Source organism: Coenobita brevimanus, chromosome 72, assembly GCF_032717465.1.
Source record: "Coenobita brevimanus isolate Jiangsu-jjx chromosome 72, ASM3271746v2, whole genome shotgun sequence".
Taxonomy (NCBI): domain Eukaryota; kingdom Metazoa; phylum Arthropoda; class Malacostraca; order Decapoda; family Coenobitidae; genus Coenobita; species Coenobita brevimanus.
The window spans coordinates 1,770,170-1,797,137 of record NC_137025.1 but is presented as its reverse complement, the minus strand read 5'-3'; the positions used below and the strand labels follow the sequence as shown (position 1 = coordinate 1,797,137).

The following is a 26,968-nucleotide window of genomic DNA, read 5'->3' as shown; positions in this document are numbered from 1 at the left end:
TATGACATGGACCTATGGTACCTTCCTGCATGTCAAACCTTCACTTCTATCAATCACAAAACTGAAAAAAAAAATCCATGTACAGGTATTCCGTACTGAAATATTTTTTTCACTCAAGAATTTTTTCAACTGGGTATTTTTCAACACCACAGATGTCAAGATACTGGTAAATGTAACTAATTAAACATAAAACTCAGAAACACATTCAGTACTGGACTGCCAAATATATATAATTAGGCAGGTATATGAACTCCTGTAACATGGGTTGTTTCATTACTTGTTTCGTGAGAAGCCTTTTTAAGACTTTCTGATTTCCACCTTACTACTAACTGGCTATTTCTATTTCTTCTGAAAAGATCCCTCATGATGAAGGAGTTACACGATGTCCATTAAAATTTTTCAACACAACTGTATTTTTTCTAGTCTATTTTTGCTTCACCAGATAATTTTACTCAAGACCTCTCTTACTCCAAATTAAATGTAGCCACTTCCACAAGGTGACAATTACGAGACCTTGACATACCCTTTCACTGCAATTTATGTGTTAAATTAGAGTGATCTGCCTTGGAGGAAGTCACAGGAAGGAAAACAAAATATAGTATATACTGTAATTCCACTCAACGGCATTCAGTTTATAATACCACATTTTCAAAATTAATCATTCCACTGGGAAACTTTCGGTTAACTACACCAGCTCTCTCAAAATAAATAATTCTGCGTGGCTTTTAGCTAACTGCTCCAACTTTAGATATAAATAATTCCTCTGATCAGCTTTTCACTTAAATGCTCCAGCTCTCTCTGGCTGTTTAACCAAAACACTTGAGAAACAAAAAGAAACTTATCTCTTGGGGATTCCAGACAGCACGGAAAGTTGGTACTCTGAAAATATACAGGGTGGTTCATATACCGTACCATGCATCCCAATTCTTGTGTGTTGTGGGCACAGCTCAGTTAGCATCACCAGTGTCTACCCTGCACCACTTTCTACTTCCCATAAGCCTTTTCAAGCCTCATCATCATTTTCTATATTCATTCAGCCTTTTCAAACTTTAGTGTGTCCATTTTTTACATCCACTTGATTGCACGACAGATGAAAAATTTCACAAGGAAGCCAAAATGTCTGCGCTCCTCACAACAGCAGCCCGAGTTGTCCCACAAAGACATAAGATATGTGGGTGCAATATACACACCACCCTATATTTACTACTGCTTGGCAAAAACGCATTCCACACGCTGCGAGAGAAAAATTCAAACAGCCCTTGAATCCACGGAACTTGCAATTCTTGGTACAGTATCCATAAGCATAGCGATATATGGAAAAACCACTTTATTTCCAAGTCATTTTTACCCAGGCTTGATACAAAACACAAAGTGGTAAATTTTCTATGTTTCTTTCTGTTCCGCATGAAAACATATTAGACTGGTTATATACATAAAGGTATATATGAGAACACATACCATACACCATTTTTTCAAGCAATTTCTTTTCTGATGCCCAGGAAAAAAAAAATCCCCAAACCAAAAAATAACAAATGCTATAAAACACAAGACGTTAACAAACGTAAACAACCTTGAGGGGGAGGTGCCGGTTTTCTTAACCTCTGACCCACCTCACCCCACTTGCATCGAATTGGCCATTTTTCAATCTGGTAGCTTCTGTCGCTCCTGTTGCTTCAGAATTATCAGCTTTCTTCTCATTCTGCTGCATTAAATTAACATGTTTTCACTCTGTTGTGGAAAAATAACCGGGTTTCTTTTTCTGTGGCAGAATAAACTGCCTTTTCATCTAGTTGTTGTGGAATAATCAGTTTTCTTACTCATTCTGGTTGCAAATTCTGCTCTGTTTACTTTTTCAATAATGGTTGAAAGTTTCGTTCTTGTTTTTAATCTAATATTTTTCTATAGATGTCACTCTTACTGGTCTTGCTTAAAGTTTTCAGGGTGTAACATGATGGCTGACACTCAGTATCTTTGCTGTTGTGGCCAGTTGCAATGGTTCATTCTGATAGTTATTTTTCTGCAGATGAAGCTCAAGCTCCTACTGGTACTGACTCTCATCACTGCTAGAATATGAGTTGATAAATTATCTTGCAGTTGCAAAAATGGATTATATAGCTTATGTACCATGTTATGGCTGCAGTTATGTTATATACAATATTCATGTTTATTTTAGATCTGGTTTCCTAGCTTTTCTTACTGTTGGTCTTTCTCACAGTGGGTTTTCTTACTGTGTTATTTTTTTACTGTGGATTTTCCTTATACAGTATTCTTTTTTTTTTTTTTTCTGACTCCTTCAGGTGGGTTTTTCTGACCTTTTCCCTTGCTTCTTTATTTACTGTTTTTCTTACTGTAGTTATTTTCTTGGTGAGTTATCCTTAGTATGGGCTGTTTATACTGTGAGTATAAATTCTTCAGTACCAGTGGTAGAAACTTGTGTCAGCCAGTCTTGTAGTTTCTGTAGTGGTTGTGGATGGTGTTGCTATGTTTCCTGTGGTGGTGGTGGTTGTTGTGGTCAGGGCATCTGTGGCAAAGTAGGTATCCCAAACTCAGGCCTCTGAAGTCACTGTGCCCTTTGGGGTGTAGACGCGGGCATTGGGGTCCAAGTTTGAGTGTTGGGGATTCTTTGGGGCTGGGGTCTGAGTCTGCTGTGGGGGTGGGGCAGTAAGGAGAGGTGGGGGAGATGCAGCATGAGGTGGCTGGACTGGGGGAGACTGGGGCTGTGGGGGGAAGGCCAGGGAGCGGAGGGGGTCCACGAGGGGTGATGGAGCGAGGGACGGGGTAAGGGGAGATGGGGCCAGGGAAGGGGTGAGTGGGGATGGGGGTGCAGCCTCCATCAAACCGTCAACAAGCACCACACCGCCACCCAGACCAGACGTTGACACTTGCTGCAAGAAGGAAAAAAAAATAATGGTCACTTATCATCATCATCGTCACCATCATCATTACTATTACTGTCAACATCATCATTAAAGCTGTTAAGATCCAGGAAAAAAGAGAGAGCATAAAAGTGAGGGAAGAGGGGGGAAGTATCCAGTGCACAAGGCCTCACAACCATTCACACACCATTCAAACCCCTGGAATTCTGGCTCCAAAGTTGCATATGCATTCAGAAACATAGGTCTATTAAACCCTTGGAGTGTGATCTGGAAGTTTGGAATTTTACTCTGACTACCACTAGATTCTATTCAGCTGAAGGAAGCACCTGAAACTCAAAAGAACTAATTCCACAAAACATATGCCAATAAATGCTTTTCCAATGAAGCCCAGTGATACTGCATTTTAACACAACATTCAGTATTACAAAAATTCATACAAAAAACTAAAATTCTCATTTGCAGCTAGCAACCAATATTACAAAAATAATGTAATTATAGTATGATACTGCACTGTATATTCTTGAAAGGTTGTGCATACCTGACGTGAAATAACAATGTCTGCATATTAGCCTTAAAGAAAACTGGGTGTCAACTCACACTCTCAGGTCCTTTAATAAATCACCTATCTACTAAAGAATGAACTCAAATGGACCCTACATACTTTTCTACAAAGTGTACCTGATCAGCTCTACAGTACAATAAAATTCAACTTCAGCTAGCTCGAATAGCCTACTTATCGGTATATGACCAGATTACTCCTGTGCCTCACTAGCTAGCAGGGGCAGTGGTGGATCCATGGGAATAAGACAAGGTTGACACATGGCAGGCAGCTACACCCTGTGAAACACCCTGACCAATTATATTGTTTACATAAGTCACATTATACTACAATGACCAAGATGTATATTCACATAATGTCAGCTATCATGAAATTACTCCTTTTCTGCTTCAGCGACCCCTAGAATGAAGTTAGCACTCCTCAAACTAATGCAACTAACTTAAGATCATAAAAAACTAAATTTGTGAAATACAAGAGGAACACAAGTCAATGTATGGTTGACACAGCAACACGGTACAGTACTTTTCTTAATTCAATCAGTCTTAACCACTTCAAGTTTAAGTCTGGCACTAGAGTAAAATATGTGTGAACCACTTCAGCATTGTTGGGGAAGCTGAGACTGACCGGTGGAAGGAGTTTTGAGGTGTAGTGGAGTGGTGTGGGTGCATCAAGGCCGGGTGGGGTGGCCTGGAAGGAGGTGGGGGGACACACAGCCAGCACCTCGGTTATCTTGGCCTTCAGCTCCTCAATCTCCTTCTCTTTGGATGTCACCAGACCTGTAAAAGTACATCACTAATACTCAACCTGCATTTATATTAGCGATAAATGTTGCATACTCTCAATATGTATCCTACCATGTAATGTAGCTACTGATCTTTCATTACAATTTTTTTTTTCTAATGGCATACTTGATACTTTCAAACAATTGTACTCATTTTAGGAGAAATGCCTCACTGTGAAGACACACCTTCCCTTCATGGGTTTTCTCGTATGACCAAAATAAACTGATGACGGGAGAAAAAATAAAAAAAAATTAAAATTAAAAAATAACAGAAGACTTCACCACACTAACTGCTCAACTGCAGTGAACAGAAGACATCATCATACTAAAAAAGTCAAGGAATTACTTCTCTGTTCAACTGCAGTGTTTGTTGACTGATACCATATATCTGTAGGAAGTTTAATCTTCCTGATAAATACTCCACACATTTTCTCTTCTGTAATCCCACTTCAGCTCTCAACCTACCCTGTGAAATTTCAAGTTGTCGCTTGGCCTCGCCCAGGGCAGAGAAGAGGTCCAGCTTGACACGGGTCTCAGCAGAAAGGGAGCTCTCCAGGTGTGAGTTTTTGTCCTGCATGGCTGACAGTGCAGACATGAGCACCTCTGTCTCACTCTGTGTGTCCTTGTACTGCCTCAGTGCTGCGTTCTCTCGCTCAGCTCCTCTGGCCCGCTCCTCAGCTGCACGCTGCTCACGCCGTGCTCTCTTCACCTCCGCCTCAAGCTCACTGCGGCGGCTGCGGCACGTCTCACTGCACTCACTCCTGATACAAACACAAAGCAAGAAGAAGGTGTCAACAGCATGCATGAGATGAGACAAATATTAGTGAGAATATCAGTTACTTAAAAAAATCATAATAAACCTAGAAAGAGTAATGTGGGAAAGCATGAGGTCAATATGAAACTTGTTTCTGCAAATGAGCTTCTTCAACGGAATGAATGCTCTCAGATTAACCTGCTTTTACTAGTCAGGAAAAAAGTTCTATCATGTTTCTCTATATCACCCTCTTATAACTGTCCTAATGTCTTACCATGTGGTACCATATTTTTACTGACTCCATCTACTGTACCTGTGCAATGTTGTATTTTATGATGGGTGCTCCTGACAAAAGGGGATTCACGGCATTTCTGTCCCTACTCACACGCCGGAAAAACCTATTACAGTGTCTACATACAATAAAGTGTGTTCAGTGTAGCAGATGTACAGTAAACTGCAAATGAATGAAAATATTTTGGAAAACTGAAATGTCCTGTGGGTGACAGAGCTGTAGTGTGTGGACTTACTTTGCAGTGGCGAGGGCATGTGCACGTGCCTGTGCCTGCTCTTCGGCCTTCTTCTGGCGGCGCTCCAGGGTAGCCACTTGAGCCTCAGCTGCCTGTCTTGCCCGCCGCTCCTCCGCCAGCCGCCGCTCCAGCCCACTGATAGTCGAGCGGTCATTCTGTCGCGCTGTAACCAGCCCATGCAGTCTGGAGGCAGCAGATGAGGGAGGATGGGAAGGGAGGAGGGGGGAAGAATAGTCAGTTGTCATTAACATCATCATCATCATTATCAGGTCTCCTACATTCCTTCAGGTGAGAATGTTTTCAGCTAGCCTGTCTAATGTCCTTCAGGACATAGTGTCCAACAGCAAGAAAGCTCCAGGTTCTATCTCCCCTTTCTGTTGCATCAAAAGTTCACTGATATTTCCTTGCTGGCTGTTATGATGGAAAGGGCTACACAGTAATTTCCTGTAATGCCAATATTAAGCACATGAAAGACTACAAGAAAAGATATTCTCTGACATTCTACAAGGAAGGAGAAATTGGGAAGTCAGGTCACACTGCTGGCAAGGATCTGTTGGTGTAACTTTTTTTTTGGAATATTATAAGACTGCTTCTGTAATACACCCAAGCAATGGAGTTGCAACATCTCTAACCCAGTATGCATGGAAAGGGGGATGGAATTGGAGCCCCAATTCCTGGCAGGTTAGGTTAGGTTAGGTTATGCCAGACTAGGCTAGGCCAGGCTTAGGTTAGATTTATGGTAAGGTTAGAGTTAGGTTAGGAATCTTCATCTGTTGTGCTGTATCAAGTGACCCAACACTTATACAAACTTGTTCTGGAGGTTATCGTTGTCCTGCTGGAGCTGGTTGAGCTCCTGCCGGGTGAGCTTGTCCCCGGAGACCAGGGTGTTGATCTGGTTCCGCAGCTCCTGCTCCGTCTGACGCGAACTCTGCAAGTCCGCCTTCAGACGTTTTATGTCCGACTCCAGCCTGGGGGACACACCCACATTATTATAGTCAGTTTCTTCTTACCTGACAAGACTAAGCACCCTTAAAATTACCAGATGTGGTATGAATTAGTCTCCTTGGTTCCTGTGCTATACTCAGTTTGTATTTACCTGACCAAACTAGGATATTCCACACTTAAATACCACATTTGTGGTTGCATGAAATTTAGTAAGCCTTAGGTATGTGGCATGAATGAGTCTCTATGGTTATTACAGTCATCATTTTTTCCCTGATGGAACTGGGTTACTTCCACAACTTCAGTGGTAAGCAGCCTAAACCAAAATGAAATTATTATATACCAGAGGCAACAAAAACCATACCTTATAATATTGACGGTATCGTCCTTGGGTGGGGGAGCGTCCCTATTGCTCTCCTTGTTCTTATTTTTCTTGTCTCGGGGACCAGATGAGCCCCCGCCCCCACCACCACCCCCATCACCCCGCAGATTGTTGGTGTGCGACCCTGGCAGCCGCGCAGATCCATTGCTCTGCTGTGGAGGAAATTATGGTTCAGGCTATGGCACTGAGAAAATCTGCAATATGAGACTGTTAAAGCTTGGGTGCAAGATGGCAGTATGGAATTATGGAAGGCAGTACAGTTGGGGAAATAAATGCTTTCCTAAAATATGCTGAATACAGTACTATAACGTGTGAGAACTGTCTGCTGTCAGAAAAGATGTGACTTCAAATTCAATCCCAGGCTGGGACAAAGAAGTTGTAGATTTAAAGCTCATTACAAGAAACTTCATTAAAATCTCTCTCTTAATCCTCGCCTCATCCCTCTCTCTCCCCACCTCCTTCTCTCTCAATCACCTCCCTGGCTCTATCTCCCTACCTACCGTCTCTCAATCCTCTCCTCACCTCCCTTCCCCTACATCCCTGTCTCTCAACCATCTCCACACCTCCCTCCCCCTACATCCCCATATCTCCCTTTCTTCCCTCACCTGTACAGGGGCATTCACCCTTTTCTTCTCCACTTCAATGGATGTGGAGGGTGGTGCGATGGTGTGTGGGGGTGCAGGGCTGGGTTGGTTGTGGTGATGGTGGTGGTGGTGGTGGTGATGGTGGGATGAAGAGCCCCCTCCACCACCTCCCTGCCCCGCCCCACCCCCACCCCCAGACTTGGCGTTTTTATCACGCTCTGCCTCACTCTCGTCATAATCATTGACAGAGCGTGAATGGGGCCACCTGTGGGGGTGGAAGCATTATATATTACAGTACACGTAATATCATTTACCACAGCACACGAGGGGGATGCTTTCATCTGGCAACAATGATATAATTGGGTATACCGCTGCCTGGTTATACAAATGTCCCTCACCTCCTTCCCTATCCCCTGAAAGACGAGTAAGATTCGCAAGACAAAGGCAACTTCAGGCAGCAGTCTACCAGTTTTACATTTAGATGAGCCTAGAGCTCCAACAACAACATAGCAATGATCACAAACAACAATCCTCATCATCATCCTTACTCTGATCGTATTTCTCAGTACAAAAAAGATAGGGAAGATCACCTTGAATAAATAACCATGACTCGGTATACAAGTCCGGGATATGGTAAGTCCACAGAATAATGAAGTTAAAGTTATATCCAGTTTCAAGTTAACAATCATGAAATCCCCAAGCATACATGGTGCCTCCAGCGCATGCTGACAGTCAGCTGTTTGGGCCAAGATGGACGCCCAGTATTTACATTCGCTGTGATTCTCTCCCTTTCATTCCGTTTCGTGAGTGCATGGCCACTGAAACATCACTGCTATCACCAAATAACACATGCACAATGAATAGCGCAGTGTGTAATATTAAGTAAAGTGACAACTTTTTTGTGTGAAATCTGAAACCAGTTACTTGGAAATCATGTCTGGAAAGGATGCTACCCCTACTGAAAAGCATGGTGCCACTGGGGCTGCAGAGGGCAAGCCTAAAAAAGTAGGTTTTTTTGAGATTTTGGTTAAATGTCACATGACTCCACTGAACCCACGTTAATTTGACATCAATATGCGATAAATCATTATGCAATAGGTTTTCGCTTGACGTAACCCCATCACACATCAAGTTGTGACTGTTCAAAACAATTTTGGAGATTCACCATTACCATAAAATAATAATAATAATAATAATAATAGGTTAATAATAATAATGAACAAGGCAACTTGATTTTTTTTTGCTTCATACAAAAATTCTGAGCTCTAATACTACCATATACAATTCCCGTAATAATTCTGTCTATGCTGACTATGCTAATGATATGACTGCAAAGATCATTACAATCAACAGATCAAATCAATGATGAATTTTCATGGCAAAAAACTTCTAGCCACTTACTTGAAACTGAAAGAGTTTGACTTCTGAAATAAAAGTTTTAACTAGATCTTGTCACAAACCACTTACAAGGCATTGTCACAAATAAGGAAGCTGGATTTGATGGAGTATCATTTAAGAAAACTTGATATTGTGGGTATATCATGTACAAAATACAAGAAAAGATGACATTCTTGTAAAAACAACATTAAAGAAGGAAACACTGTAAACATGAACTCACCCCTTCTTTTGCATATATTCAAACTCGGCAGGTATTGTGCTTCCATTTGGCATCCTGTTCTTGTCTGCCCGGTGTATGGTGGGTGGTGGTGGGGTGGGCGGCTCCTCTCCGCTCTGTTCCGCTACCTTAGGCTCCAACTTCATCCCCCGACCACCACCCCTCCCGCCCCCACCCACACTGTTACTGCTACTACTGCTACTGCTGCTACTACTACTGCTACTACTGCTGCTACTGCTATTACTACTACTGCTGCTTATACTGCAGCCCCCTCCTGCAACAGAAAAATAAATACCGGAATTAAACTGACATAAAAAATGCTGTTACAGTACCTAATTTTATTTAGATTTTCAGACTAACAGCGGCGATGACATCATCATTATCATCATCATCAACATTTTCATCATTGTCACAACCTCTTTTTTTTTTTCTCACCTAACAATGGGGTGAGGTAAGGTACAGAAAGGAAGAAAATACATGTCAGAGGCAGAGCTGGTGTAACTGTAAATAGTGTTGTTGCTTGTCGATCAACCCCAGTCTGTCTGGCCAAGCAGACTCATCAACCACAGGCAAGCAACTGCCCCTACATGGCTGTCCTGTATAGTGTACCAGTGTTCCATAGTGGGTGACAGTGCCTTGCCACAGCAAGGTGCAAGAAAAAGTGTGGAGGTTTGGCTCCTGAGTGAATGCTGCTTTAAAGACTTTTCTCCCAGTTAACAGTGGCACCAGAATAGGCTCCACCTGCCATGAGCTGGTTACAAGGATACCACCCACCATTGTAAATGGTCTCCTGGGTTACAGGTAACCATAACTATTAGGCTTATCACTCAGTGTAGTAATGTCTGAAGTGATGAGAAGAGTACTAAAAAGGGACAGGAAGGAAAGGGAGAAGTAGGAAAAGAGGAGCACAAACACAGATATACAATGAAAATGAGGAAGGAAGAAGCACGCAGCACTAAATCAAGTAAGTGGATAATGGTCACTACCATCTACCTTCTATAAATACTGAAAAAAAAAAAAAAAAGTTTTACACCAGGTATCCCTGAAAGGCTAAGGCGTTGCCCCTGGGTAGAGGACTTTTGGACTGGAGCGTGCAGCATTTTATGACCGGATGCCCTTCCTGATGTCTACCAATGACCCTTGGGTGGATTCGATCCTCCGACCCTACGGTCAGAGTGGAGCGCTCTAACCCACTGAGCCACAGCAAGCTTGAACATATACTTAAAACACTCACTTCATCGTTATCTAGTATCAATACACTGACTCCAATAGTAACTAAACACTGGCTTCAACATAATCTACACCTTTAAGATGCAATTCAATGTAATCCTTAACATTCTAACATTTTCTCCAATAATATATGGGATGGCTGGGCTCCAGAAATAAACACAAAACTAGGAGAACTTTACAAATGAGTGTCCAGCTACCAGGCCATAAAACCATCCAATGAACACTAACAATTCACCATATTAATGCAATCCACAAACTCGGCATATATTAATACTTGCAATGAGTTAAGAAATAAGCAGTTTGGTAAAATACAAACATTTCAAACAACATTCAAAAGCTCCGCCCACAGCTGGACTCATTATCTATAAAATTAAATAAAACAAATGAATAAACTCACACAAATAGTCATTCTACCCTAACTTCTCATGTACAATAAACACAGGCTGGAAGAGACAGATTTGCTGTTGTGGTCTTGGCTCATCTGAACGTGTACCTCATGGACTGCAGGTTGAATCTTTTCCTGCACTCCATCATCCTCCTTTCGGGGGACAGGGTGGGGGTTCAAGGGTTCGCATTACCAGTCAATGCAGCTGCCTAGATATGCTGGTTCCACCATGTGAAGCTGTCTCTTTCCATCACTTAATATCCTGAGTCTACCTCCCTTCTGGGCATAAGGTATACAACATACCTGTATGGTTGGCAGAGGATGACGGTGATGATGCCGTTACTGCCGCAACCTCCACCTCACCATTTACACCCAGCTCTTCACCCTTCTCCTTCACACCTGTGTCACCAGAGGGAAGGAGAAGGGGTTAGTCTCCCTCAAAGAGGGAACTATCATCAAACACTGAGCTCATCATGTACGAGTCTTTCTATCATCTGCTGGTTCATCCATCCATCATTCAATTTTTTATTGTCTGCTGTACAGGGGCCTAGAGCTAGGCTAAATGGAAATTCAGGCCTGACATTCAGGGTGTGACCATTTTCTCCCCCACAGCAGTATTCTATGAGAAACAAACCCAAACCATCCTTCACACTGAAAACTGTACGACCACATTCAGTTGATATGAAACAAATTATGAGACATGACATGTGTGCAAAGAGGCTAACCATGTGGGACTAAGTAAATAAGCACAGTGACCGTTCATGAAACAAAGATAACAAACAGTGACTAATGAAAATAAAAGACTGCACATTAACAATGTCCTACAATATTATGACGAAAACAGTGAACACGTGTAGGCATACGAAATAAATTATAATGCAATGTAAGTGAGCACAGAAGTTGTCTGGGAAGGGGAGATAAATACAGTAAACATATTAACCTATCATGTGAAAAAAGTATTGGATAGGAAAAAAAGGAGGGGAGGGGAGATACAAACAGTAAACAGAGGGACTGATCATGTGAAAAAGGTAATGAACATTAAAATATATATATATATATATATATATATATATATATATATATATAAAATCATAGCTATGAGAAGAAATCTGGCATGAGATAGGTGAGCATAAAGGCTGATCACGCAGGACACGATAAATAGGCCCAATGATTGTTCACAAAAGGTAATGAACATAGTGATCAACGTCATTAAGAAAATAAATAAATAACATGAAAGAAATTAAGAGATGAGATAATTAAGCACAAAGGCTGATGATCTGAGAAGAGATAAATGACCACAATAATTGACCGTGAAAAAAAACTAACAGTGATCAATAAAAACAACATATCAATCATTCTAGCAAAAAGAAATTAGTGGTAACAATATGAAATATGATATAAGCCAGGTAAGATACATAAACCAAGGACATACCTGGACTAGAAGACACCTGCAATTCTGGGGGAAGGGCTTCCTGTAGTAACTGCAGGTAAAACTCATTTTCTTTTGCTACCTCTCGCTGCTTCCTCTGAAAAAACAAACAATATGCCATTAACCCCTTCAGTTCACAGATGTAATTTCCATTTTATGACTGCTCTCCCCTGATGGTTTCATTCAGTTTTCTTGTGGTGGTGGTTCTAGGCTCATCTCAACGAGAACCCAGCAGACTGCAGATCCCCAAGCCGCCCTTGGCCTTTAGTCTACCACCATCCTTTGGTGGACAGAGAGGGAGTTCATGAATGTTTTATAACCTGGCAGTAGAGCCACCATGGGAAGGTGGCCCTCTTCAACACCTTCAATCAGTTAAAGTCTGACTATTCACACAAGGTATTAATAAAAGCTAAACCTAATCCCTTCTGCTTGAAAACTTGACCCTATGGTGAATCAAATTATCTAGACACACCAAGAATGGGATTAAAAATGTCGTCAGATTGAAGTGGCTCATCCCTGCAACTGAAGCCTTCCAACACCTGAATAATATCACGAAGCTATACCAAAAAGTTTATATATATATATATATATATATATATATATATATATATATGGACAAAGAGAGAGAGAGAGAGAGAGAGAGAAATACAGATATACACTGTATGTATGTATGTATATGTATATGTATATCTACCTATCTATCTATACAGTATATACTCTACATATGTATATATTTCTGTTTCAGAAAGTATACAAAATTACGGTAAATGATCCACTCCATGGTGTGACTCATTCCAACACCTGAACACCTGCCTTGATTCTAAACTACTGTCCTGACCTTCTTTTATTCCTTTCCCTTTCAGAATATTTATTTCTACTAAAGATGTTAATGACAATGATTTCTCTCTCTCTCTCTCTCTCTCTCTCTCTCTCTCAAAGAAGTCAATGAAACTAATTCTTGTCTTTCTCTACCGGATATGTTAATAAAACTGTTTCTACTCTTTTGCTACTGAAAATATTACTGAAATTGCTTCTACTCTCTAATAAAGAAGTTAATGAAACTGCTTCTACTCTCTCTACAGAAGATGGTACTGAAACTGTTACTATTCTCTCCCTACTGATGATACTGTATTAATGAAACTGCTTCTACTCTTTACTGAAGATGTAAATGAAACTTTCTACTCTCTCTCTCTCTCTCTACCAAAGATGTTAAAGAAACTATTCTCTCTCTCTCTCTCTACCAAAGATGTTACTGAATGTCTATGAAACTTTCTTCTATCCCCTCTCTCTCTACCAGCTATTAATGAAGCTGTTTCTACTCACTCTACCAAAGATGTTAGTAAAACTATGTCTACTCTCTCTATTGAAGATGTTTGTGAAACTTTTTCCACTCTCTCAACCAAAGATGTTAGTGAAAATGTTTTTATCTTCTCTCTACTGAAGATGTTAATAAAACTGTTTTTAACTTCTTCACTACTGAAGATGTTAATGAAACTATTTCTAACCTTTCCATAATCAGGCATCCTCTAAGTTAACTATCTATCTATCTATCTATATAGAGAAATAAATATTCCATGCCCTTCCTGGCTCCCAGACATTCTCTCACCTGTCTGAGTCTGTAGCCGACGTAGCTCTTTAGGCCAAAGCCCAACGTTACCACTGGGTACCCAATGCTGAAACAGAGGTTCATGTCACTAGAGTATGTGAAATGGTATACAACAGAGCTTTGACAGGCAAATTCTTTAACTTTCTGAGGACTTCACACTAGAAACGGATGCAAACTAGGCTACTTATAGTGATGACTAACTGTAAACTGAGAAGCAGATGACCAGCCTATTCCCCTTCATGCAAAAAAAGAAAATGCAGCATATCATTACCAGTGCGCAGCGAAGGGTCTACAGAGGTCAAGATGAAAGGGAACATTCTTGATGTCCTTGAGGCGCACCAACGCCTCAATGTAAATAAACAGTGCCCACAGCACTACCGTTGGCATGCACACTCCACGCTCTGAAGTGCACACAACCACGTCATTATCAAGAAACTAAGAGTAAGTACTTTATTATAAATCAAAATTGCCACCACAATTCCCTTCTGAGGCAGGCAAGAAGACTTACAGACCCTAACCATTAAGAATGAAAATTAAGGATCACGTTCCAAGTGGCACAGAAGGCCTCACTGGAACTCTTTCTCAGTGATTTACTTAGCACATTACATCACATTATCCTCCTTTGATTACTGAAGCCAACTACATTAATACTACCAATATAAAAATAACATACAAAAATATCATGGTACAATACACATAAGATGGCATAAAGGTGCTACAAAGTTTCCTATGTCACCTAGATTATACCCTTAAGAGAGAAGCCACCACAGAATGGTGTGGGGTTGGGTATGACAGCTGACATACCAGTGTGCCAAACAAACTGCACCCAGACATAGGTGGAAGCGGCGAAGAAAAGCCAGTTGACAGGGATGAAGAGGAGGCAGATCATGTCCGACGTCAGTGCCATGCACACGAACAGCACTGAGAACGCCTGTGGGGAAGAACAGAGTATATATAGTCCATGCACCAAGAAATATTACCATCATATAATACCAAAATATGCACTACAAATTAACCCTTAACCGCCAGGTGTCAGTTGGAACCGTCAAGAAATCGGTGGCCAGGCGGCGCCGGGTGTCTGTTGGGACTGCACTTGTTTTCGCACTAGTTTGACGTGACTGGCATTTGATCTCATCACCAAAAACTAGGGAGGGACTCCTGCCAGCTAAGCCAACCACATCTCAGTCGTCTCTGTGACTTCACCAGGTGTAAGACGATTTTTCTTAACACTTTTTGTCCAGTTCCGTTCCTATCTCACGTGGACATTGGCTTCATCCACCCATGCCAAGCCTCTTTCCAAGGATACTAGGAAAGGACTCAATGATAGTGCCAAGGGGCATGACTTGGACACCGCTGGCTAGTTTATCTAGTAATCGAGAAATTATCACATTGAGAGTGAAGCCAAAATTGGGGCCGCGGCCTGCACAGCAACGTGCAAATACAGCCTACCTCTTGTGCCAAAAATTACTCTTCATTTTACGTCATTACTCATTGATGAGATGACCTACAGACCTGGGGATGGTTTCATTCGCAAGAAGAGTTGGTGAGTAATATGGTCTTTAATTTGTCTCCCCAACTGCTACAGTTTCTGAGATATTAAGGTCTGAAAAACGGCTATTTTTGGAAAAATTCGCATAGTGAGAGAACAACGGTGCTATAAATAGCCTGGCAGGGAAGGGTTATGATCCAGTACCAGCAGATATTTGCAATTAACAAAAAAGGTACAAAGATGCTGGAATGCTACTAACCAGCCCCTGATAGCGGAAGGAATCGTAGACGCTGCGCAGAAGGAGCCAGAAGGGCCACAGGTACTCAAAGCGGAACTCGAGGAGGAAGTCTGCCGCCAGCACCAGCAGCCATACCAGCAGGAACTTCAGGTACACAAAGGTGCTGGGTAGGGGAATACAGAAGTTAGGCACAAAAGTATTACATAAGCTATCATCAATGTCGTCATCATCATCATCACCATCGTACGAATATACAACATAACCATCATTACCAACATCAAGTCATAAAGACACCATAGGAACTTATGTAAACAAAGATACAGTATGAGAAAACATACTTCTCAATAACTATAAAAAATAATTACAGTATATAAGTTGTAATAATCATCATCGACATATGAAGCCATCACCATCACCAACTCGCACACAGAGACACCACTTAAGCCTCTGGTACACAAAGGCGCTCTTGGGGAAAATAGGCTTCTAAGGTAAATAAAAATACTCATATACCAGTAAATTATCGCCATCATCATACAAAGACATCACCATCATCATCTTGTATAAAGCCACCATAGGAACTCAGGCATAAAAGGGTGCTGTACAGGAGACTACCACTGTTAATCACATAACTGGTGCCGGAAAGGGATGCCTTCATGAGGTGGCACCAATATAACTGGAAGGCTCTACTGGTAAATTATACAATCATCCTTCAACTCCCTCCCTATCACTCCAACACAGGATAGTGGACTGAAGGAGGATGGCAACTTCAGCCTGCAGTCCACTAAGTTCACATTTCAGATGAGCCTTGGGCAAGCCCAATACGTCATATAATTATAAATACAAGTCAACATTAATTCATCACCAGCCTAATCTTTCCCAGTTAAGAAAAGTTGTGTATACTAATGGATGATGTTCAACCCATTCAAAAGGACAATTTGTAAATAAAACTTGCATATAGTGTAAATGGAAATTTCTTAACCTTCTGCTCTAACTAACCTTTGACAAACACAGAACAGGAACTCTCCAGCATTCCTTTCTTAGTGAATTACTAGACATTTTACACCTTTACATGCTCCTGTATGTTATTCGTATCTGTTTATTGTGACATATAACATTCAGAATATACAAGAGAATACTGATGTGTAACATGAAGAAATAACCTGGCAAGGGAAGAGGTGCAAGGGAGCTATCTATTTATCTACAGTATCTACTTACTGCCAGATGCTTTCATCTATGAGAGGGCTGTCACAAACAAATTGCCTCAATGTCACTGTGTCCTCTGCCATCAGATTGCCCTCCTTCATACGCCTCTCCATATTCCATGATAATAACGAGCACTTTCTCTAATGCCACCTATAACCTGTTCCTCTGTAAGTTAAATAACCAAGGTAGGATGGCAATATATAATCTATCTATCTATCTATTGCCAGATGCCACAATCCCGCAAGGGGTGGCCATTTGACTTTGAGTTATTTGTTTTACGGGAAGGGGGACTAACCCTGCACCAACCCACTTGTTGACACATAGGAAGCACGCATGGTTTGGTTATACAGTTACCACCCAGCGCTACAAATGGTTTCTTGGCTTACAGGAAACCATTTGACTTGTCACTCAATGTAAAGCCACCTGTAAAGGAAAGAAAAGCAATAAGAAGTGACAGGAAAGATGGGAAAAATAGGAAGAGAGGAGGGCGGGAACAGAAAAAGAATGATAAAGGCTAAGGAAGAAGTAGGCAGCACTACATCAAGTGAGTGGATGATGGTTGCCACCACCTACCACCATTGTATAATCAAAGTCACCAATCAGACTGCTCTCTCTCCAACTCACACTCCTCTCTCATATACTTTTCCATAACATATACCATAACAATAATAATATGCACTCTCTTTTACTCCATTTGTAGCCTAGTCCCTTGTCAGTTAAATATGTAATGCAGTGATGCCCTTGTATAATTGCAGTCACCAAATGCATGAGGCAGGAAAGGCTGGCCATTGACAAAACCTTGAACTGATAAGCATAAACCAAAGTGCAATGTCCCTGATAATGATGTTATGTATACTGTATACTTTTAATGTGTGTGTGTGTGTGTGTGTGTGTGTGTGTGTGTGTGTGTGTGTGTGTGTGTGTGTGTGTGTGTGTGTGTGTGTGTGTGTGTGTGTGTGTGTGTGTGTTAATCTGCATATTATGATGGATTAGGTGACCTCTGGATCTGAAGAGGGCAAAACTTCTTCCACATACCTCATATCTGTCATAAAAGGTGACTCTCTAAACTACAAAACTATTCATGGTAATAAGTTGAGATCAATGACCACCAAAAAACCAGTACTGAGTTTAGTTTAGTTATTTAAATACAGTACTCTAAATTAAAAATTAATGAACTGCCAATAGATCATCTGAACTGTGTTACTAGAGAGGCATATACTGGTACTGTAATACAGGACTGTTGATACCGTATGTTAACTATCATCAGGAGCAGCAATAGGGTCAATGACCTTACTGTTTATGTACATATGAGCTATGGGATAAACTGAAAGTACAAACTGTAATAAAACAGTTTAAAAAGTGCAACACTTTTATTGTAACAGATGGTCACACCTCTTTCATTCCCTTCTCCTCCACATACCGGTAAACAGTATATAATTTCACTCATCGTATCACAGTCACCCTACCAAAACTTTAAAAAGCTGATAAAGGAAATCTCATCTTTCACTAATCATCCTGATAACTGTGGACAGACCTGGCACTATCCCAAGCCTCAGTTAACCCATTCACTATAATGAGTCTCTGCTAAGTTCTACTAGGTGCTAGGGATAATGTAAAACCTGGTGAGTCCAATGCCTGGTTATACAAATGTCTCTCAACTCCCTTCCTATCCCTAAAGAGGAGGAGGATGAATTACAAGATGAGGGCAACTAGAGACTGCAGTCAAACAGGGTTACATTCAGATCAGCCTGAGACTACCAGTACCACCAACACAACAACAACAATGACAAGTCTCTCCCAAGCTGTGTAAAATAACCAAAAGCAACAACACAAAAATGCAATTTCATTGTCCAGAAGGGTTACCAGACATAGCTTAAAACACATTCTCTATACGGCAGGTCTCTCCGATGCTGAATAAAACTGGGCGGCTGTGATGGCAACAAGACCTTTACAAGGTATACAAAATAAAAGCCGCTGTACTGAAGGGTTAATGTTGTTCAAAGGTAAACTCCTCCACCACAGGAACATGGTTTAAGTTTTATTCTTCATATTCCTGTCTGTACACAGAGTACAGACCTTTGGTACATAAGAGTCAAAGTCTAAGCCGAAACTCAAATTTCTTGTTTCCCAACAGCTTTCAGCAATTTGAGGGAAAAAATTTGTTCGTTTTGGAACTTGGTTTTGCTTCCAGTCCACAGAAAACTTCAGCCATACTATGGCCAACCATAATACGGTGACTTCTTAAGCAGAAACGTAGCATTTTTAGGTTACACTAGATTATTTCCTGCTGGTTTTAATCAGCTTATGACAAATTTTGAGAAAAGGAGGGACCAGATACAGCCATGAGTAACTCCATGACTGTTACAGGACTTTCCTAAACTGAATAAACTTGTCTGGGGGATGAATGAAGAAAATGGAAAATATATCCTCGAAGTGAAGGGGTTATTTAGAGTTGGCTCGGATTTTCATCTTTTGTTGCCTAGTTCAATGGCACAAAAAAAAAAACACGGTGGTGCAGATTTACAACCACAGTTCTTTGTGACCGGCTATTGCAGTCATGGTAGAGATGGCCAAATTAAGTTGTCAGCGTATAATGAGTATACCATAGTTTGGTATGTCTAAATCTCTATCTTCCTAATACTACACTTCAGCACAGCAAGTCCTCCTTTTAAGTAACCTCTTTTAATATTTTTTAATCATTTGGTCCACATTAATGGGGAAAAAAAAAAAAAAAAAAAAAAAAAAAAAAAGTTGCCTATTCAAACTCAATTGCAAATTATATAAAGCCAATCTGCCAGTTTCCCCCAATTTACAAATAAATTTGATAATGTTTACATAAAATCAAAATATTTTGGAATGCAGCCCATGACTATTCCTTGCACCTTAATCTGGATGAGATTTCTGTCCTTTAACAGCTCATTTCACACTGCACAGTGGGAGAAGAAAATTTTGTGACTATATCCATTCAATAGCATTAATTCATGATTAGCATCATATTCCAACGATAGTCTACTGATACAATGCAGCACTGATTGTGGACAGTTGGCAAGTTTAGGTCACTAGAGTAAAAAGAGTAGCATACAACTATTATTACCAACAGATTATTTTTCTGAAGGACACTAAACTAAGTATGAGCTTAGTGGTCAATGCCTAATCACATGATGCTTCAACCACTGTCAGTAGATCACAGAGGCTCTATATATTTCTGACAACTCAGATGCACTTCAAGGACTGAATTGTTATCTACATTACTGTGGAATAAATTATCATGCTTCTACATTCATACAATCAATTTATGAGACTGGTCATACTTTCATTAATAATAATAATGACACAGCAACTGGTGCCAGAGGGACAACTACACATGGCATCAGTGATATAAAAGGGCAGCTCTGTTGCTGTTACACAAACATCCCTCCCTCAAAAAGATGACTGCAGAAGAGCAAATTCAGACCACAGTCCATTAAGCTCACATTTAGATTAACTTAGGGGAAAAACAACAGTAGCAGCATGACAAGAGCAACTACGGTACTGACATTACTCAGAGAAATTGAGCCATGCAGTAGCTACTTGTGATTTAACAAATTGCATGTTATGTTAGGCCATTAAATACGGGTGACAACTGGACAAAATCAACATGTTCAACATACCATTTACCCTTATGGAGACAGCCAATACAGTGTTTGATGCCTGGGTAACAAGTGCAGTACAACACTATCGTAAGTCACAACTATCACAGTGCATGGATTCCTGCATGGATTTCCAAGTCCTGTATCAGAATGTAGCTGATACATTACCACACAACCTGCGGCATGCAAATAACACCCTCTCCTTTATTACAGTTCTCTCCCTCCCTACAATTCTGTTGGGCTGAAGCGGGATGCCTTCATACAATGGCACCAATACAACCAGTTCCACTGCCCATTATATACAGGACTCCCAGTTCTCTCCCTATCCTCTAAATGGAGAATGGTGGACTGCAGGATAAAGGCAATTTTAGTCTGAAGTTCACTAGGTTCATATTTAGATGAGCCTCAGGTAACAACAACAGCAATACGAAGTTTCATGTCTGTTCTGTATTCATGCTGATATAGTTCTATAGTGTGATGATATGGGAGGGTCAGAATCTCATACCATGACCACTGCAGAACTTGCCTGATCAGCAATTTGTAATGCTGGTATGCTATCTCACATGCCATATGCATACAGTATACAGTACATGTACCCTCTTTGGTATACTTCTGTCTTGTTATGACACTGTCACACCTTGTTCTACTTTGTAGAGACCATTCATAATGTGCTGAAATAGTTTACTATTTTCATTTTTTTCTTCACAGGCTATAACTAGCTATTACAAATATAATGATGTACCTCCAATGACACTATGCTTATATCATACCTGTGGTTAACTTTTGCATCATTGTAATGTGACCAAACTTACCTCCTATCATAAGTTCCCACAAGCACCGTACTTTGGAACTGAACAGTCAACCTATAATGCTCATACCAGGACATATGATTAATTTATTCAGCTTCTTAGCCCCCTGTGAACTGCTGAGACACTAAATTTGTTTACAGTGACCATTAAACAACAATTTTTTCAGTGTAGCCTGTATACACCATGCAACAATGAAAAAGGCATGTTGCTGACACTTTCAGCATGTGATGATAGAAGTACACCAATACTGTATTATAAATCAAGCTTTGGTAAAAATCCTCATATCACCGTGATTCCACTCCCGGAGATAAGGATAAAATGCAAAGTAAAATATTTTATCCCTTTAACCCATATGCAATGAGATTTGCATTCAATTACATGGCATCGTTATCAATGAAAAATCCTGCTTGCTTGTGACTTACAGGACTCGTTGTTAGAAACTGGTGAGGCTGCTTGTTCAGTGATCAAGCAAGCCTATATATACTTCTCACTTACAACAATTCAGTTACATGCAACAACAGTGATCATAACATACCGGTATTTATGAATCTTGGCTAATGCTATTATGGGCTCCTTCTGACCCACAAAAGGAAAAATAAAATAGAAAAGCCGAATGGATATCTCAGTGGAGCAAAAACAGAACCCTTTCACTTCAATGTCTAGGGTATTTATCCTAGAATTACTGTAGTTACTTAAATATAAATATAACTTCATGAACAACGGGGTTATTCAGCAGTACAAGCAACATACTGTATAAAGATAACAATATGTGCACATCTCTTTCACAACAACCCAGAGTGGTAAAACTATCTGCATTTTTGTTTAAAACTGAGCTAGAGGGCTGATCTAAACATTCATAGAAAGAAGAGTTCTGTAAACCAGGACTAGATGAAGTTACATGCTGCTCTGTGTCATTCCTAAGCAGAAGGTAATCTAGGACAGCTCCCATTCACATATCTTTGAACATACAATTTTAACATGGATTTTCATTTACAACACCAAAATTCTGTGGAAAGAAGTACCGGTAATAATATACAGTAACAAGGTTAGGACCAACAACTGTTGCTTTCACAGTTAGGCCTCATTCTGCCTGGTCTGGATGTAAAAATGGTGGGGTTCGAAAATTATTAACTCCAAATTACACATTTCCACATCTTCTTAACCCTGGCTTGATGATCAGGTTATACCTTAATAAAAAAGAAAAAAAAAATGCAACACTGCTTTTTGAGTGGAAGTTTTCTTTTATTTTCACCACACTGCCAACAACTCTTTTGGTTAAGACTGGGTGGTAAATAGTTTTTATAACCTTCATTGCCACTTTGTGTTTCAAGATGATGTAAGCTTTATCATGCAGACACTGATCAGGGTCCAAGTTGGACTAGAACTGTTGTGCCTTCCAAATAAACAACTTTTCCTCATGTGGGCAGAATCTTTCAACCAATTACTATACATGGATTTCAACTTCAAAGCAACTGAATAAAATATCCACATGTTCTATTCTTAAACCTCCTGATTCCAAGCAACAATAGTTTACCCTTGCTGCTACCAAACTATTTTATTAAACTTACGAAAGGCCTTGTACTGATCAAGCTTCCTCTATCTATTTATAGCTAGACACCATAATGCCATAATCCCATAAAGGGTAGCCATTAGACTTTGAGTTAGTTTTTTACGAGAAGGGGCACTAACCCTCTCCCAACTCACTTGTTGAGACATAGGGAACACATATGGTTGGCTATATGGTTACCACCCAGCACTGTAACTGGTTTCCTGGTTTACAGGAAGAGGCTTGTCACTCAATGTAAAGCTACCTGAAAAGGAAAGACGAGTACAGTAATAAAAAGTGACAGGAAAAACGGGAGAAATAGGAAGAGGAGGGCAGAGACAGAAAAAGATTGATAGAGGTGAAGGAAGATGCAGGCAACACTACCGTACATCAAGTGGATGATGGTCACCACCCCCACCTACCACCCATCATGTTTCTAATGCTTAATAAAGCTATATTTAACTCTGCCAGTTTGAAAAGTATGTCATAAGCTGAACAATACAACCAGGAGATGGCAAGAATAGTAGGATAACAGTGTCTCACACTCAATGGGTAAAAGAGGAGCTATACTGGTGACTGGCAGTTATCAACTCTGAATATTACTGGCATTTGCTTTTCTATTTCAATAACTGACATATACTAAACATAACCAAACAAGTATTCTAAGCCTTATCAACCATACCATTTTTAATCTGGCCTAAAACTGTTCTCTCTCTCCATCTTGAATACTGAGCTGTGACCATACATTAACACTAGAATGTGTTATGAAGAAGTGCTATGGAAAGGATGTAGAGCTGCAGCACTGTCTTTTCTGCTAATGAGCCTGAAGGGCAAAAATACTGGACAAGTTAATGTACAGGGACAATAATAAACTACTAAAAAATAAATAAATAAATAAATAAAAAATGCTCAGCAATATAGTTAACCTATATTCCACGAGACAGTACAATTTATGCTTCCTATTTTCAAGGTAACACAATGAAACCATGAAGAATACCAGCACACTGTGAAAATAATGTCACTTCCCTCACTTGGTGATAAAAAGACTCTCAGAAGTAAAAAGAGACAATCAATGTTATAAAGGGTGACTTCAAAGCTAAAATAAAGGTTTCTCAATATTCTGATTTTATTTGTGGCACTTGTCTGCATTCAATTTCTGAACTTTTTTTTTTTTTTTTTTTTTTTTTTTTTTTTTTAAGGGTGAAGGAATCTCCATGTCAATGAATTAATGACTCTTCTATTTTCTTCCTTCACCTTTATGATTCTTTGTGTGTGTGTGTGTGTGTGTGTGTGTGTGTGTGTGTATATGACTGGGCTCCCCTCTTCCTATTTCTCCCATCTATCCTGTCACTTTTTATTACTCTTCTTTCCTTTTCAGGTGGGTTTACACTGAGTGACACCCTATTGGTTTCCTATAGGTCAGGAAACCATTTACAATGTAACCAACCCATACATGTTCCCTACATGTCAACAAGTGGGTTGGTGGAGAGTCAGTGCCCCTCCCCATAAAACAACTATGGCAACTCAAAGACAAACAGCCACCCCTTACAGGATTATGGCATCTGGGTACCGATAGACCGATAAAGACTATTTACATTTCCTACTTCATATATGTTTTTTACAATATTTCTAAAAATCAACAATATGAATCCATGTTTTCCACCATCCCTAACCTCTCCAGCACAATGTCTTTTTTTCATCTATTACAAAATCAAATAGTGATCAATTGGTGCCTTGTTTCCTTGTATGAAATCCCCATACTGCGGTTGGACACCATGTAGGTGATGTTTTCTTTGGACTGAAAGCTAAACCAACTGCCAAAAAATGCTAAAAATTCCCGAAACTTGCTAATGACATGTCAGCTAGCTGCTGTATATTCAGCTTGAGAAGTTTCTTATAGTGAAGGGCTAAGAAATAATCTCCATTAACCTTTTCACTATGATGCCATCTTATTTGTATTCTTGCTTATGCCAAATAATTTTATTCAGCATAACTGATGCTTAATATTCACGACACTGTTCTTGTGGGTCAGTTTAGGTCAGGATGGGTTGGTTTACTTATCAATCAACTTCACCAACAAAGAAGTTCAGCCTAACCTATCCTACCATTCTAGAAACCCAACTAAAGCCACACTAACATAACATGACCAAAAGGGAATGTACATTACTCTTCTAATTAATTACCTGACTGACACCTCTCATTATGATGCAGTTGCACACCATAAGGAGCAATTATTACATCTAGGCATTACTACCCCTCCCCATGACAAAAGTCTGTTGTGCAATATTCAGAATTCACACACACACACACAACTGTTGCTTTCCACCCACAACACACACAATATGCAACACTCAATACTGGCAACCTAAAACATATGCATTCAGCCAGATATACAAATTCTATGCTAACCCTTCAACAATACTTCAGCTCACAAACCATACTACTCCAAAACACACATTTCATCCATGTTCTGTTTAAACGTGTGAGCTGTTGAGTCATATGTTCTGAGTGCATATTGATAGTCTGGTTGCAATCATCTGCAACATTCCCAGCCTGAACGACCATCATTACGAATACATTTTCCTGTAGTTCAGACATAATTAATAACCATCAGCATACATTAGCCTACTCTGATTGATGGCGATCAGTGTGAAGGACAATAAAGCTGTTTAAATCACAAACAATATCATCAATACTCTAGCAAAAATTTTAACTCACCTTCCGTACAAGCCCTCCCCAATTTTGGTCCGTTTTATCGGTCTACGAATCTTCCCACAGTCCACATTTCTCCTCTTCATTATTTAGAGCTTTTATTTCTCTACCCCATACATGCAGCACACAGGTCCGAGGTCATCAAACGGCATGGGAATCGAAAAAAATTCCTCTGATCTCGTCTAATGGGGTAACTTTGTTGTTGTGTCAGCCATCTGCAAATATAAACGACGACATCCCGATCGTCTTTTGTTGAAGCTATAGACATTCTCAAACGACTCGAACCTATATAACCGAATCGCATATTGCCTGATCCTTTTTAGATTTAATTTGATACTTTTAAAGGCAAATGGCTTTTTTTTTTTTTCTAACCAACGGGGAATATGGAAATTTAAGCATCTCTCTAGCAAGCTTGCGCACGCACATTTATCTCTCTGTCCAAAGGGAAAATAAAACTATACTGGAAAACGCTGACATACGACCGGATTAAATGACTGCCTTCTTTTTTAATACCCTTATATTTTATTATCGGATTATCTCTTGCCCCTTTCCTGTGTTATTCTCCCAAACATAATGCAGTTTCTTTATAATTTTCAACACGTGAAGTAACGACACCAAGTTACCACACTGTATTACATAATAATAAATACTAGTGATGAGTAAACGGTCAATAGCAGGGACTCTGACGTCATTCGCTATTAATTTAATGATACGGCGAAGCAGATGGAACACCTTTACAGCCGAGATGAAGTGCGCACATGTTCATGAAAGTTGCCTTGTTTGTATAATAGGCCAACTGAATCAATTTACTTGCTTTGAGAAATGATCTTAGTTCTATCATTTTACTTTGCCGTCTTCCGAGTTTCAGCTATGCGCTTCTGGAAAGTTCGTTCTATCAGCTAAACTGTCCTGAGTGCAATGTGACAACGGTTTCGATCGTAAACCAAAGCGAGTGCGTTCACTCACGAAAATTTAGCGGAAATCGTGATAGGCTAACGACATATGGGATGGTCTGGCCACTTACCAGTCAAAACTGGCCAGCTAGAAAGACACTAATAGTTTTTCCCACCTACGGATGGCGTATGTGTGAGTGTGAATCTACATCCTTTCTATGAGATTTCTTGGTGTCTATCATAACCTACTCTAGTGTTAATCTGTAGTTGCAGCTAAGTATTCTAGATAAAGGAATGGCAACTTTAGATAAGGCAATGTTGATTTCCATTCGCAGGAAGAATATTCCTCTTCTCTTAGTTGCGTTAAAATTGTGTAACTCTGATACAGCTTCATTGTTTTTCTGTAGAGTTTGTGGGTTGTATGTAAAGAAGATAGCAATTAGAGCCGACGATAGATTGACTGACAATAGGCAGGCGTTAGAATGTAACATTGTTCTTGCCCACCTAAATGCATCTTTTCAGAAATGAGTCAAGCCCGTACTATCAAAAGGGTCTCGTGTATCTTTGGCATGCGAGGCTGCGAGCTAGAAAGCTGACAGCCCGACAGAGCCAGGACTCGAATCCTTGTAGCTGGCACCATTCGATTGAAATGCTCAACCACCTTTTGTAAAATGAATAACTAGGGTAACACATAAGGGAGGTAACTGTGGTAACCAGGATAATGCAGTGGTTTTGTCCGAGGACAGTGGGTATATAACCTGCCACGTGTTCAAAGGAGT

The 26,968-nt window shown here is 40.2% G+C and overlaps 1 protein-coding gene across 1 annotated transcript; it reads right to left on the bottom strand.

The window, feature by feature from the left end:
• Positions 1–2,546: 2,546 nt before the first annotated feature.
• Positions 2,547–25,382, bottom strand: LOC145407222 (macoilin-1). Its single transcript, XM_080278257.1, has 17 exons — positions 25,303–25,382; positions 15,419–15,560; positions 14,475–14,601; positions 13,942–14,071; positions 13,671–13,737; positions 12,068–12,161; positions 10,939–11,034; positions 9,024–9,294; positions 7,546–7,670; positions 7,427–7,476; positions 6,804–6,970; positions 6,307–6,465; positions 5,498–5,680; positions 4,682–4,977; positions 4,060–4,211; positions 2,822–2,885; positions 2,547–2,752 (listed from the first exon to the last, which is right to left on the bottom strand). The coding sequence occupies exons 1-17, from the start codon at positions 25,380–25,382 to the stop codon at positions 2,547–2,549; spliced, it is 2,409 nt and encodes an 802-aa protein (XP_080134383.1).
• Positions 25,383–26,968: the final 1,586 nt, after the last annotated feature.

Bases quoted from the DNA above. Each gene is read 5' to 3' on its own strand.
- LOC145407222 (XM_080278257.1), bottom strand. From the start codon at position 25,382: ATGAAGAGGAGAAATGTGGACTGTGGGAAGATTCGTAGACCGATAAAA. The intron at 13,738-13,941 runs GTAATGATATGC...CCTCTGTTTCAG, and splicing joins AGACCCTTCGCTGCGCACTG to CATTGGGTACCCAGTGGTAA. The intron at 6,971-7,426 runs GTGAGGGAAGAA...CCTCCACAGCAG, and splicing joins GGGTGAATGCCCCTGTACAG to AGCAATGGATCTGCGCGGCT.